At 37.0% G+C, this 15680-nt stretch overlaps 1 protein-coding gene across 1 annotated transcript; it reads right to left on the bottom strand.

Moving 5' to 3' along the window:
- Positions 1-5250: 5250 nt before the first annotated feature.
- Positions 5251-15615, bottom strand: ENY2 (enhancer of yellow 2 homolog (Drosophila)). Its single transcript, XM_006830646.1, has 5 exons — positions 15469-15615; positions 13100-13176; positions 10625-10695; positions 9289-9363; positions 5251-5531 (listed from the first exon to the last, which is right to left on the bottom strand). Exons 1-5 carry the CDS (start codon positions 15472-15474, stop codon positions 5455-5457), a joined length of 306 nt encoding a protein of 101 aa, XP_006830709.1. The 5' UTR covers positions 15475-15615; the 3' UTR covers positions 5251-5454.
- Between the last annotated feature and the right edge of the window lie 65 nt (positions 15616-15680).

The following is a 15680-nucleotide window of genomic DNA, read 5'->3' as shown; positions in this document are numbered from 1 at the left end:
GGAGTAATGCGCCAGACTGCAAAGTCATTTGAACTGCAAGGTTGGTGGTTCAAGCTCATCAGCTGCTCCTCGGAAACCCTATACATGGTCGCTATGGGTCGGAACCGACTCGACTGCACTTTCACAACAACAATCTGGGTAGGACAGTTAACTCATTCAGCTGTCAATCCAAAGTTTAGTGGTTCAAATTCATGCAGAAATGCTTTAGAAGAATGGCCTGGTGACTTAACTTTTGAACAACCTGCCACAGAAAACATTACGTAGCACAGCTCTACTCTGACACACATGGGCATCACCATGAACTGCAATTAATTTTATGGCAACTGGTTTGCTTCTAGTTTGTTTGTTTGTTTTTCTGCATGACTCTTATCCTGTCAAAGCCTAAGTTTGATACAAACAGCTGTCTAGGAAGAATGAAGTCTTGAAAGTGTGTCCTCAGCAAAAAAATTTAAGGTAAGAAGGCATACAGTAACTGAAAAGCAATTTATTGTCACTTAATTCAACTGATTTCAGGCACAGAGCCTGAAATCTAATGGAGACGGTAAATACTGGCACATGGAGCAACATTACATCATGAGTTCAGATTCTATCTGCCTTCATCTACTGTCTTTTTTTTTATCATAAGTCAATATTCATTGAATGTTCACAGGGTTTTGGCACTACGGAATACTCTTTTATACTCTTTATGAAGATGGATAATACAAGTTTTATTCCCTTTTTAAAGTGCACTCGATGAGAAAGGAACATAATAGGTAAACATCGAAAACTATTTTTTTTTCTTTCATTCTTTAACAATAATTTATTGTGCTTTTTTTTGTTAAGGTATTTGAAATAGAACTGGTTTTCAGTAATTGTCTATGCTATTTAAACCAATTCATTGCTGACTTACTTTATTAGCTTCAGAAATTGATCCCAGCAAAACAGCATCTACATCTCATTGTAACTTCATCTTAATTTTTACCAGAAACATTTTGAAGTTTCATTAAGTTTTCTTTTTACATTAAGTTTTAATTTGATAACACTTTAATCTTGTAAAGGATGGCTAACCTGAATTGGAATTGGGCATATCAAAACATTTCACAAATCAGTTACTGGAGAGGACCAAAATACAGGCTTCAAGTGCACCCTGGTGGTGGATAACCAGAATATTTAACAACAATTCTGAAGTCTGGAATAAATAGGCACATTCCACATTTCTTTCTGTTGCCTTTTATGCATTCATTTTTAAAAGAATGTATCAAGTACTTAACTGTGGTAGTCATTGAGGATCAAAATATAAATGTCATGGAGTTCACAGAATGAGGGCACAAATGTCTACAGATAACTTTAAAACTCTTGTTTTAAGTGCTATTATAGTGACATGGGAGTCTGTTCCAACCCATAGTGACCCTGTATGAGGTTTCTGAGGAGCAGATAGTGGATTTGAGCTGCCAATCTTGTGGTTTGCAGTCCAGTGCTTAACTTATAGCACCACACCAGGAGTCCTATAGTAACATTAATTCTACTCAAATTATTTTGTCATCTTTTTGTAGATATTCTCATGGTATTTAATGTTAGAAACTCCTGAAAAATAAGGAGTCATTTTCTATATATTGCACATATCTTTATAAATTTAGAACACAAACCCAGTGACTGCTTTTTCAGAGAATGGCATAAATGTATTCATATAGATTAGATATTGTATTTAGAGAGCTCTTGTAGCGTAGTGGTTATGAGTCGGGCTGCTAACCTCAAGGTCAGCAGTTCAATACTACCAGCTATTCCATGGGAGAAAGATGAGGCTTTCTTCTCCCATAAAGATTTACAGCCTCGGTCCATGGCACACAACCACATATTACATTTGCTGATCACCCTACTAATAGTTTGTAATATAATCTATTTTTCTAATTCCATTATCAGCTCTGTGATGCAAATGAGGAAGCTGAGACAGAAGAGTCTTAGCTAGCAACATAGATGAGACTAGAATGAGTTGTCTGATTGCCTTTGCTGGTTTTTAGTAGATTCACTCAGACATTTATGCAGTTTGTAATGGTAAATATGAGGGGTTTTATGAAGTCACTGAGTAATATGAGATAGCCATTTATAGACTTAAAAAATCTCACATGGATCATTTCCAACATCGGCTACTAGTCAGCTGTCACAATTCTGAGTTGGATGGAGCCTTTATCAAGTTATGTAAAGGGCCCTATCCAATTACCAGTCCTCATCATCACCCAGGCCCTGGCTTGGCACTGCTCAACCACATGATACACTTATCATGCCAAAGCAAAGTGATTGCATAAATGATTTAGTTGGATCTTCTTTAATCCTGTACAAGAAGCTTACAGTAATCCTAGTTAGTATTTTACTTATCCAGTACAGTCACATCTCCTATTGAATTTCCAACACTGAATATGAAAGGGTGCAAGGTTTTTAAACAATGTATTCCTAGTTTACACAATTTGAAAATGTGTCATTATATCTACAAACATGGTTTATTTTTAAGATATTAATGGTACATTTCCAAGATGTCAAAAAAAACCCCCCAAACAACAAACAACTCTAAAGGTGATGAAGAGGAGGGGTGAGTTTGTAGCACTACTATTTTAAAGCTAGGCTCTTTAAATTGCTATGAGGTATTTTCAATGCATCTTTTTGTGGTACTGTAGGATAAGCACTAGACTGCTAACCACAAGGTTGGCAGTTCAAACCCACTAGCCACTCATTGGAAGTCTTATATAGGATCCCTGTAAGTTAAAACCAGCTTGATGACACTTAACTTTGTTGCATTTAAAAATATTTCATAAATAACTTGACTCACTTTTTCTCTTAAGGCATTAAAATGTCTACAAGTGATTTTTAGTTTCCTGCTGTACACACTAATGAGCTAGTCATTTCTAAAATTTTTTCACCTAAGAATTTTTTTAGTAACTATTGTTGCTTCTTAACAGGTGAAGTGAAAGCATGAAACTTTTGGGGGTAGGTTTTATGATGTGTCTATTTCAGGTTCAAAACTTTAGACAATTAGCAATTCCAGGTTCAAACACTACCTTTGGAATTTTAATTCAGCAGAAAGATAAAATTAGTATTTTTGCAGCTAGAAGTATATAATTAATGTAAATTTGCTGAAGTATATAAAATTTTAGGCATTTTTTTTTCCCTTGGTGCTTCCATAAAATTGTGCACTCACGTATACCCTTACCCATTCATGCACAAATAAAGCATTTCTCAGAGAATACTTGGAAATTAGATGGACTACTAGGTAGTGGTTACAAATCAGGCTGCGAACCTCAGGGTCAGCAGTTCGAAACTACCAGCTGTTCCGTGGGAGAAAATGAGACTTTCTGCTCCTGTAAATATTTACAGCCTCGGAAACCCTGTGCAGGGTCACTCTGAGTCGGAACCGACTCCATGGCAATGACCACTACTAGGAATAAAGTCAAGGAAGTCATCCTTCTCCCCTCTAGATGTATGGAAGCTTGTGGACCACCACGCTAAGGGAAATTAGGTACAGGTGCTTTTTAATAAAAATGGGAAGAGCGGAATTTTAATCAATTGTAGACTGTTTCAGCAATTTGAGCTGAAGTTTGAAGGGTTAAATAGGAATTAGACCAATGGGAGTGAAGAGCTAAATTGTTATTTTCAAAGTTATGTAGGGATGAAACCATTTGGGGCCCTTTAAACTAACGAGGAGTCCTGGTGCAGCACTGTGGGTTAATGAGCCAGACTGCAAAGCAGTGTGAACTCCAAAGTAGGTGGTTCAAGCTCACCAGATGCTCCTCGGAAACCCTTTACAGGTATATATGGGTCAGAACAGATTTACTGCACTTAACAACAAAGTAACTAGAGAAATAAACATCAGACTATGAAGGGTCCTCTGTGTAGGTTTTACATTGAGTTTTATCATGTGAACTTGTGTTACTGAGAAACTTCAAGTTGGGAATAATGAATTTTTAGTCAAGTTACAAATTATAGTTTTTGCAAACTGCAACCCACTTGCATGCTAGTTTGCATGTGCTGTTACACGCATGTGCGCATTATTCGTGTAGGTGTGTGAATGTGAGAAATATGGTAAAATAACTCAATTTGAATAAACCATTTAAGCAGTAGTATGGAATGGATAATAGAAGGATGGGGCTACAATAATCTGGACTTGAACAAAGGCAATTAAGGCACGGAGTGGGAATTGATTTATAGCAGTTATATTCAAAATGATCCTCAACCAGTAGTAAAGACATCAACCAGAAGCTTGTCAGAAATGTAGACTACTGTGCATTCTTACTTACCTTCAGAATTAGCATTTTAACAAGTTCCTCAGCATGTCTATGAAGTACATTCAGAAAAACAATACAGCAAAGGTAGATGTTAGATGTTAAAACAATCCCTCACTATTTTAGGAACGTTCAGTTTACAGTGCTATGGGGCCATCCAAGGAAGCAGACCACAGCAATTGCATATATGGGTCTGGATGCTAGGCTGAAGATGTAGTTTAGCTTTTGTCAATCTGTTGGTTATTTGATGCCATGATCTGACCCAAGTCTCCTGTAATTTACCCAGGAAAAGTACATCCAGTTAGTCAGGTGGAGAGCCCAAGAGGGATCCCTAGAAACACCATTTAAGTCCAACACAGAAAAGGTACATCACAAGACACAGAATGGACTTCTAGCGGTAGGAAGAAATAATGCAAAGAGTGGGAAGAAAGTTCCAAATGTCAGGATGGTCACATTCACATTTCCCAGCAGAGGTCACGTAAGAATAGGAGTCCACTGGATTTGACAATCTTGATGTCAGAGTAATGCTAATGGGTGGAGATTATTTCCCATTAAGTCCTTTCTTGACCATAGTTATGTGGGGATGCAACTGAAAGGTTCTGCTTGCAAAGTTCATTTCAGAGTAGAATACGTGGGAGGAGCGTGGTGTGGAGTCAATGTGCAAAAATGTTCGCTCTTCCACTAGATGGTACATTGTTCGAGGTACAGTGGAAGGCACATAAAGATGAGTAAGACTCAAGTTTTAACCCTCAAAATTCGTAACAATAAGAATATAGTACAAGATGGGGCATTAAAAACTTACAAATTATGGGAATTCAAAGGAGGAATAAACCATAGCCAATCAGGAAGGCTGCTTATTTCTACATTCTCTTTGGTTGTTAACACAGACTCACACAAACTACATACTAAATACATACATAAGCACTATTAATTGTTCATTTTTTTTGTCAACAAATATGGTGAATTAGGAATAAAAGACAAAATTCTGCTTATCCCAAAATCCAGGCAACTTCAAATTCATTCATGAGATATTTATTAAAATAACACATTTAAGGAAAAAAAAATCAATACAATGTATACATCATTACTGAAAACTGTATACCATCATACAAAAAAGGATTTTATTTTGGGAAACTGATTTCTAATTTATGGCAAGTTTCACTTTCAGAAATAAAACCACAGAACAACATGATCTAATGCAATCTTAAAGGCTGGCATGCTGAGCAAGGAATGTTCTTATTCTTTGTAGGAGCTCCTTCTTTACACTGTCAGGTACCAGGGCTGAAATATAAACAATAAAAATAGAAGAGTAAGAAGATTCCAAATATATGTCAATTTGAGATACGAAATTTCATTCAGGATATCAATGAAAGAATTTCATAAATAACTCTCATTCTTTAATTAAAAAATAGTCAAAGATATCTGGAAAAAAATATACTTTTAATAAACCATACAATACCTAAACACACTGCACTTTGATGAGAAGCATGGAAAAATTCATTAAACTAAGTGAAGAAGGACTTTGTTAACAGACTATTAAACTTGATCCAAACAGAATTTAACTTTGGTGAAAATAAAGTCAAAAGACAGAAACTGGAGAAAAGCTCTTATAGAAAGAGCACATCTCTCTACTATACAGTTTTTTCAGATTGTTAAAAAAAAAACAAAACACCCCAGTAGGTCAATAGAAAACTGATCAAAGGAGAAGATGACTATTGATAGAAAAGAAGAAAAATACAGTTCTCAAAAACAAGAGATTATTAACCTCAGAAGATAAATGAAAATTTTATCCACCTGGACATAGCATGCTTTACTAATCACTTGGCAAAAATCCAAAGGGTTTGCTATTTTGCTATTGGTGAGACTAAGGGAAAACATGCATTCTCAGATTAGCTCGTGGGAGTGTAAACTTGTGTTAAGTTTTTAGAAGGCGATCTGGTAATTTTGAAATAACAAATGAAAATATTCTGTGACTGGCAAAGATTGACACGCTGGAACAGTACTTATATTTGTTATATTTTTACTTTTTGAAATTTTAGCCACGAACCATGTGACTGTATTATCTATTCAGAATAGTAAATGAAAAATGTAAATTTAAAAAATCCTCTAAAATACACTTGTAATTTTAAATCTTCATACTGAAAGTTAATGAATACATCTATACTAACAGATCTATACTATTGTTTTCTCCTTTTCTGGCTACTAAAACATAAAATAGAGAATTAACTAAAATTCTAATGTATTTGCTAATACAGCTGGGGAAATGCTACATTTCAGATACATTTCAACATTTCTATAAAGAATTACACAAATAAGTACACAAATCAAAAGTACACCTTACTTTGTAAATGTTTAGTTCAGGCCTGCCTAGAAATGAGGAAATCAGAACTGATTCAAGCCCTCTGGAAATCTACGTATATTAAAGTTTTACTTTTACTCAAAACGAATGTGAAGGAGAAAAGATCAGTTGCCTTGGAGTTAGGGGCAGAATGTGATTATAAAGAGATTTCTTAGAGGAAGTTGTAGGTTTTTTTTTTTTTTTTTTTTTGAGAGAGATGGAACTCTTCTGTACCTTGATTGTAGTGGTAACTACATGAATCTATACAGGTGTTAAAATTCATAGAACTGTCCACTAAAAAAAAAAAAAAAAAAAAAAAAGTCAATTTTACTCTCTGTTAATTAAAAAGTAAGTACGTCTACTCGTGACAATAAAGACTAAACCCACAAAGGGACATATTTATTTTTACTTTTCTGTCCATTTGCCCATATTATACATTGAACTGTGGTCCCCACCCAAAAAAAAAAAGTGTTGTAAATTCTGATCTTTATTTACACTGATTATAATTCCATCTGACAATGGGCTTTCTTTGTTGTTAATGATGCATTATTAAGTGTACTGTGTTGGCTTATGTTAAACCTTTTTTTGAGGTATAAAAGAGCAGATTAAGCAAAGAGAGAAGCAAGCAGAGGTGTGGAAAGACAGAAAGTATGCCACATGAAGATCACCAGTTACTTCTTAAGCACAAGCAAAACAAAAAGGCAAGGAACAAAACCTGAGAAGAGATAAAAGGCCCACTACAGCCAGTGCTTTGAATTCAGACTTCTACCAGTCACGCCTCACTATAAGAACAGCCTCAATGGCATTAACAACAGAGCCTACTGAATGGTAGGAAAATAAATTTGTTAAAGCTACCCACTCTTATTTTTGTCATAAAAGCACTAAATAACCAAGGCAGCCCATTCTCTAGCAGGGGAATTATGAGACGAAAATAATGAAGATATAAGTGTTGACGGAGATGCAAATAACAATTCCTAACCTGAATAACCAGTTCCCAAATAATATTACCAGGTTAAGTAGAATTATACAAGAAAACTAGAAAAAGAAAGTAAGAGATATTTATAAATATATAGCATTGTGGGTTAATGTGCTGGACTGCAAAGTTGGATCGAACTGCAAGGCTAATGGTTCAAAGCTCACCAGCTGCTCATGACAAACCCTATACAGGGTAGCTATGAATCGCAACTGCTTAGTCTGCATTTACAATAACATATATTCATGTAGAGAATAAGAAATACTAAGTTGTCTTCCCTGAAATATAACTGAAGTCATGCTTTCAGTTATAATAAATAACCCAGGTCTAAAGAGATGGCGGGAACTGACTTGACGGTACTTGACAACAACAAAGAGATGATTAGGAGTCCTGGTGTGGCGCTGTGAGCTAATGAGTCAGATTGCAAAGTTGTCTAAACTGCAAGGTCAGCAGTTCAAGCTCATCAGCTGCTCCTTGGAAATCCTATACAGGGTCGCTATGGGTCAGAATTGACTCAATGGCACTTAACAACAACAAAGAGAAGGTTGAAAAAGACCTTGGGATTCTGGAGCTTTTTCCCAGCATGCAGCAGTTCAGGGTAACACAACTGTTTGACAATCGTGGTGCTGGTGTGCTGTGGAGTTGGTTCCAACTCCTAGCGACCCTGTACAGGGTTTTCGAGGCTATAAATCTCTATGGGAGCAGAAAGCCTCATCTTTCTCTCATGGAACCGCTGGTAGTTTCGAACTGCAGACTCTGAGGTTAGTAGCCCGACTTGTAGTCACTATGCTACCAGAGAGAGCAGTAATTTTCAAATTTAATTGAACCAAATTCTTTTAAACCATTTCTGTGTGAGAAAACAACTTTTTAAGGGCTAACCAATTTATTACATAAAAGAAGTTCCTCAAAATTGGTGCTGTGGGTTAATGCACTGGATTGAAAAGTCGGTTTGAAGCACAAGGTTGGTGGTGCAAGCTTACCAGCTGCTCCTCAGAAATCCTATACAGGGTTGTTATGGGTTGGAACAGACTCAACAGCACTTAACAACAATAATGCTACCAGATTCTTAATTAGACATTCAAAAAGACAGAGGAAAGACCCAGAATAAAACATTAAACTATTAAATATTCAAGCGGTTTGGAGTTGTCATATCTGAAAAAGTTAATAAATCCTGTTGTTGTTAAGTGCTGCCTAGGTGGTTTCGACTCATAGCGACTCCAGTATAGGGTTTCCAAAGAGCAGATGTTGAGTTTGAACCATATACCTAGTAGTTCAAAACGACCTAGCAGGTTCTGCACTTATCCTATAGTGCCACACCAAGACTCCTTAAAATCCTTCCATGGAGCAGAAAGGTTCATTTCTCATCCACACAGGGGCTGGTGGGTTTGAACCAAGGGCCTAGCTAGTGGTTCTCGGCCCAGTGCTTATTGAATGGAGTCACTGTGCTCCCTTCGCTTCACATAACATTTGCCTCTACGAAATCTCATCCTAACAATTATCAACTTGTATTTGTGTAAATTTATATTACAGAAACATATTATATATAATAGGTAAGTAGGTAGGCAATATAGCTCTTCTCACATGAGGAAATGCAAGTTTCCAAGTAATTTTGAAAAGGGTGCTCTTCTTTACAAAAAGAAAGGAAATCAGAACAAGTAATAATAATAATAATAATAATAATAATATCTTTAGCCCATGGTTACCTTAACACAATTTACATTCCGTACCTCTGCCTTTTGGAGTGATTTCAGCCACCAAGTCATCAACAGTAACGTGTTCTAGTCCTTTTTCTTTAATTACCTCTTATGCAAAAGCAAAAAACAAATCATATCATTTAAAATCATTATCTGTAAGAAAGATTTTCATAGAGGAAGGGTTAAGATCATGTTTTTACAGCATAATTAAGTGGATGCTCTTCTATTCTTTTCTAGTGAAGTTATTTTTGTTCCATTTTATAAGTACATTTCATAATATCCAGGTTGAAAAAAACCTCTCTTAATTTCTTAGCGAAATAATGGGCAACTTAACAAATAATCATCTAATATTCAATAACATTTGGAAATGCTTTAACAGGGCATATCTTATTTCACTATAATCTTACTAGGTCTTAAATGTAATAAAGGACAAAAAGCCATTTTCTGATTATACCATAATTTTACAACCAAAAACTAAAATGGCAGTTTTGTTCTTTTCTCTAGGCTAGGCCAAAAGACTATAACAGGAAAGGAAAATATCATTGACTGTATGCCTCTTATATGTCGGGTGCTTTACATAATTCCTTCTTCACAACAATCTAGTAGAAAAGGTATTTTTCCCACTTCAGCAGGAAAGAAGTGAGGAAACAGGGTTAAAGATTAAATAACTTATCCAAACAGGAGTTGAAATTCAGCTCTAGTCCTTTACAAGTGAAGGTCAGTCTGGCTTCAAACTCCTTGCCTTTACTAATTTACCACACTGCCTTCTTAGAGTCAATACTACACACCACCTTCATTATCATTTTGTTGAATCTATTACAATACAATGGAAATCCATTAAAATATCCAGAATTCTACTATGCCAAAAGTTGAGCCAGAAAGTAAGTTATCACGAGGGAACACAAATGCCAAGCCATTTAACAAAATTTCTATTCTACATTAAAAAATTGTTATTCTCTAAGAGTTTCTCTGAATTTTTCAAAACACTGCTGAAAACAAGAATATAAATTCTCTAAGTCTGCCAACTATAAAGTCCTCAACTGTTATCAAGTTAAAATATATTTAAAATATGAATGTTTCACTTTGAGTAGGAACATGGAAAAATATGGGATTCTATGTTTTGATGGAAAACAATAAGCAAGCACTCTTACTTCATTAATGTTAAGAAAATACTAAGGAAATAACTAATAATTAGGAATTAGATGTATGTATCAGAGAGGAAAGGAATATATAATTCAATTACCTGTTTGCTTACTTTCCGTTTGCGTACTCGATAGGCCTTAACACACCCCTTCCCTACAACCCCCAGTAAACACCAAACCAACCCAGTTTAGAGACATGGAATTAGTTTAACTTCTGAATTGATTACCTTTACAGTGTGCTTTCAACTGATCCTTCCAGCCACATTCAATTAATTTAGCTCTCAGCAATTCTTTGAGGCTGTTGAAAAGAAGTGTTTTCAAATTAGACTGCAATAATGTACATCTTAGATAATGATGTCTGAAGCAAAGGTTTCAACTGTTAACTAAAAATCCTCTGCATTCCAGTCACAAAACTTTAACTTGGTTCTACCACAAAAGAATTCTTTGACTTAGGAAAGTCTTTTAAACTCTGGACCTAATTTTCCTATCAGTAAAATTAGATGAATTAGTTAGGCTACAATAATTCGCAAGAAGCTCTACTCTGGTCTTCTGACCCAGTTTTCTACTTCCCTTCACTAACAGAAAAATACAATCATGGATCTTCTACAACTTCTGAAGGGTATTAGTTGAGCTTGGGAGAGTTACATCTTGAAATCTTCAAAGTCCAAACCACATTTTTTGACCACAATTTCTTACCCCTTTAGCTATGTCTCCATTATGTATCTCTTGTGCATATCTAACTTCAGACTTTTCCTCCCTTTATCCCAGTCCATTAAGCCCTTCTAAATTACACATTAATTCTGACGTTTTATTGACTCTATGATGGTTTTCTCCCCACATGTTAACAATTCTATAGTAGTTGGCATGCCTGTAAGAATTTACTGGCAGTGTTTTCTCTGTCTTAGTGGCAAATAGTGGTTTGTTACAACTAATGGCATCCTGGATGCAACAAACACAGTACTTGCCAATACTTTCTTTTTACCAAAGTCATCCTTATAAATCCTCAATCTTAAGTCTCAGTCACCCAAGTCATTGTTTCTTGTTGTATCTTTCTCATTCTTCATATGGAATGCTACTAATTTTTATCCTTTTTCCTCCCTATTTAGTTCTCCAATCTATTTTTGCTTTGAGCTAAATAATCTTCCTTTTCTGCCATCTACTCCTTCAAGTCTATTCATCACACTGCCAAAATGAGATTCTTAAGGTGTACATATGATCTAGTTACTTTTTTATGTAATATTTTTTAAAGACTCCTACCACCCAAGGATAAAATTGGCAACAAGTGTTTTTGAAAATGCCACCACCCATTTTCTAGCTCTTTCTTTGATGGGGACTGGAACTTCACAGCTCTGTGTAATCTGTGTAAATATGACCTACGCAAGGCTGACCACAGTTGGTCAATTACCTAACGTAGAGTGGCAGTCTGGCTAATCCTTTGTTGAAACTACTGGGAAGAAGGTAGTCTAAGAAGGTAGGATGTAAATTTTGAACTGCTGCTGGCCATCTCTGCCATTTTGTGGGTAGAGCTTGCTTGAGAATAAAGTCAACATAGAGGAAGCAGAGCTGAGAGAGGAAAAGAAACATGCTTGCCACAATTTTTGAGCGCCTACATCCAGTGGTGCCGGAAGCATCTTCAAGCCCTAGACTTTTCAGTTACATAAGTTTAAACATTTCCATTTTTAAGCCAGTTTTTGCCAGAGTCTGAATTTCGTTTCTGTCACTTTCAATTAAAAGAATTCTGAATCATACAAAATCCACACTCCTTTACGTGGTATAAAAAAGCCTCTATGATCTTACTTCGGCCCACTGTTCCAACCACACGGCCTTCACACTCAACCCTCTTGCCTTATTATTTGCAGTTACCCACAATTCTGCAATTACTATCATATTGTTACCCAGCCTTTATGACTATGCACATTCGGCTCCACCTGCCTAGAATGCATTCTCTTCACTGGTCTAGAGAAGTCCTAGTTGAATTCTTTTACTATATTGTGAGATCCTGTCTCATATCTGAACTCCCAAGTAAAGTTGAGGGATTCCCTCCTGTCCCTTAAAGCTATTTAATTATATATGCTATTATCCTGCTGCCAGAAAACCTTTCTAGATTCCCTAGTCTCTCCTTTGTACTTACAAGTCTGTTTATTTTTCAAATATTTACTTGGCCAAGTATGTGTCAGACACAGGATTAGATATACAAAAGTGTTTCTTATCTCAAGAACATATTTCACTAGATAATACAAACTAGTAAAGTAGGCGATTTCAGTAGAGTAACAGATTCCTAGAAGAGGGGCTATGTAAATTGAGATGTGGGAGATGAGCAGGAGGTACCTAAAGATGATGGAAGAAAGAAGTGTTTCATAGAATAAGATTAGCACACTAGTGGCTAACAGAGCTTAGTAACCAAAGGTAAAATTTAGGTAACAGTCTGTCTTCAACTGTGACTATTTGAATACGTAGTTCTCTTCTCCATTATTTTATGTATTCTTTGGGGAGATTAATTTCTTGGTTTCTCTCTCCTTCAAGTCTTACAGTATTGAACAGATCTAAATCCTCTTTTACATAAGTTAGGAATGGAAGAGTTGGAGATTTCATTTATTTGTTATTCATTCTGCTGAAATCAGTTTCTTTCTTGATATTTGGATTCTTAAGCTAGTATAATTTAAGATGGTAAAATGCAATTATTAACAGAATCTATTACTTACCGTTCTCTTTCTCCAGTTTCTATCAACTTTTGGTTAATTGCTGCTCTCATCTGCGCATCTTTGTTCATCTTGCTAACCTGAACATCAACATTTATTTTCAGATACAAAACACACAGCATTTTCTTCTAAATCCTCTAGGCAAGCACCCTAATACGTTGAACATTCTGTCTACTAACTGAATGGGTGATAACAATAGCTATTAACAAGATCACTGTTCTTAATGTTATTTATTGCACCCGGAAGTGTCATACTAATTTCCTCTGCAAAGTAGTTTGAACAGCAAGGTCAGTGGTTCCAGCTCACCAGCTACTCCTTGGAAACCCTATACAGGGTCGCTATGGGTTGGAACCGACTCGATGGCACTTAACAACAACAACAACAACCATGTATTAATGTGTCTTTGGACAATGATAATAACATTTATTAAACAGTTATATACCTAATAATTTATTAATCATTTTGATTAAAAACCAAAACAACTCAATTCCCAGAATGACCTTTATATAACTAACAATTTGTATTTTACAGATGAGGAAACTGAGGCACGGAGTTAGAAAATAGTTTAGAAAGGATTTGAAATTAGGCACTTTGACCCCACAATGGCCAGACTGTCTCTCATACTTCGGACATATTGTTAGGATATCATGTTTGGTATAATGGAGGGCTGGAGAAAAAGAGGAAGACCCTCAATAAATGGATTGGCACAGTGGGAGCAGCTATGGGCTCCTATGTAGCAACGATTGTGAGGTTGGCATGGGACTGGGCAATGTTTCACTCTGTGTGCATAATGTCACTACGAATCTGTACCAACTCGATTGCAACTTACAATAATGTCATCTTGGATGCAACACACAATGTATAGATAATCATTTATACACTGGAAGCCATATAATTCAAATATCATTAAGAGATTAATCACTATTCATAAAAAAAAGCGCAGGTTAAGGCTCTAAAATGTGTAGTTCTTCACTAGGGTGTATCAGGAGTCCTGGTGAGGTACTGCAGGGCAAGCACTGGACTGCAAACCACAAGGTCAGTGGTTCAAACCTATCAGTCACTCTTCCAAAACCGGAGACAGGGTAGCTAGCTATGAGTCAGAACTGGCTGGACAGCACTTAACAGCAACAGGGTGTATCCAGTGGAGCCCAGGTGTGGTGCTGTAAGATAAGTACTGGACGGCTAATCACAATGTCTACAGTTCAAATCCACCAGTAGATGCTCCTTCGAAACCCTACATAAGGGTCTCTGTGAGTCAGAACCAACTTGAAGGCACCGAAGAACAACAAAGTTGTGTCCAAATTTGTTTCATCCAGATTTAGACTTAATTTCATTAGTTGTAGGTGATAGATAAATAAGCTCTTTATCAAAGTCTCTTGGTGAGATAAGAGGAAAAAAAAAATCGCAAACTGATTTCTAACTTAGAAAATGCCCTTTTAAAATTAAAATCCCAGGCAACCAATAACCAAAATGATGTTCTTATGTGCCGTAGAGTCGGTTCCGACTCATAGTGACCCTATATAGGGTTTCCAAGGCGCAGCTGCTGGGTTTGAACCACCGACCTTGTAGTTCAAACCAACCTTGTGGTCCGATGCTTTCTCCGTTGAAAGTTTGTTGTTAAGTGCCGTCGAGTCGGTTCCGACCTATAGCGACACTGTACAGGGTTTCCGAGGGTGTAAATCTTTACGGGAGCAGACAGCCTCATCTTTCTCCCGCGGAGCGGCTGGTAGTTTCGAACTGCTGACCTTAAGATTCTCAGTCCGATTCGTAACCACTACGTTGAAAGTTTAGGTAAAATAAAATTTGGAATAATCTAAGTTTCCCACTTAACCTGTCACTTACTTTTGTTTTTGTCAGTCATTTTGCCTGTGTGACTCAGGATGGCCATGAGTTTTCAGAGTTGGATTTATTTTGTTTTGGAGAGATTAAGAAAGGACTAGGAAATGTTTTCTGTTGTAGAAATCTAACGTTTTCAAAACTAAGGTCTAATTAATATCATTGTTAGAATTTTGAACTTGATTTCACCTTAGCCCTTAAAAATACGGATAGTGACCTTGGACAAGTCACTTAATTCTTAAAGGCCTCAGTTTTCTCACTGGTAAAACAAGGGCGCTAGGGGATTCCTCCAAGCCCTCCCAGTTCGGACTTTCTTTGGGAAAATAAGGAAAGGGCGGAGACAGCGGGAGAGGCGGGAGGGGAGGAGCCAGAAAACAAAGCGAGGACTGGCTTCAGGCCAATTCTAGTAGCACGCCCTGCCGGAGAGCCCTACAGGCCCGCGAGCGCGGGTAGGGGAAGCTAACGAAAGACAGCACATCGAAAGGAGCCTGGGCTGGGCCCGGGTCCCGGCCCTGAGGACCACGGGCATAGCTCACCACCATCACCGCGGGCGAGGGCCGTCCCTTCCCAGCGACGAAATGACCCTTGCGCTGACGACCGTTACCTACCACACTCTTCAGCTGCCCAGACTTAGACCCTCAGTAGCTCGGGCACCTAAGCACACAGAAAGCTACAACACGCATTTCCGGGGCGGGGTCTAAGTCTCCCTGCCTATACTGTGATAATTTAACCAGCGCGGGCCACCTCC

Source organism: Chrysochloris asiatica, unplaced genomic scaffold (genome assembly GCF_000296735.1).
Source record: "Chrysochloris asiatica unplaced genomic scaffold, ChrAsi1.0 scaffold00001, whole genome shotgun sequence".
Classification (NCBI taxonomy): Eukaryota; Metazoa; Chordata; class Mammalia; order Afrosoricida; family Chrysochloridae; genus Chrysochloris; species Chrysochloris asiatica.
The sequence above is the reverse complement of the archived record's forward strand: the minus strand, read 5'-3'. Positions and strand labels throughout refer to the sequence as shown.

Coding starts and splice junctions, on each gene's coding strand:
- ENY2 (XM_006830646.1), bottom strand. Junction 9,364..10,624: donor GTTGAAAGCACACTGTAAAG/GTAATCAATTCA, acceptor CTTTTGCATAAG/AGGTAATTAAAGAAAAAGGA. Junction 5,532..9,288: donor AATCACTCCAAAAGGCAGAG/GTACGGAATGTA, acceptor TTTATATTTCAG/CCCTGGTACCTGACAGTGTA.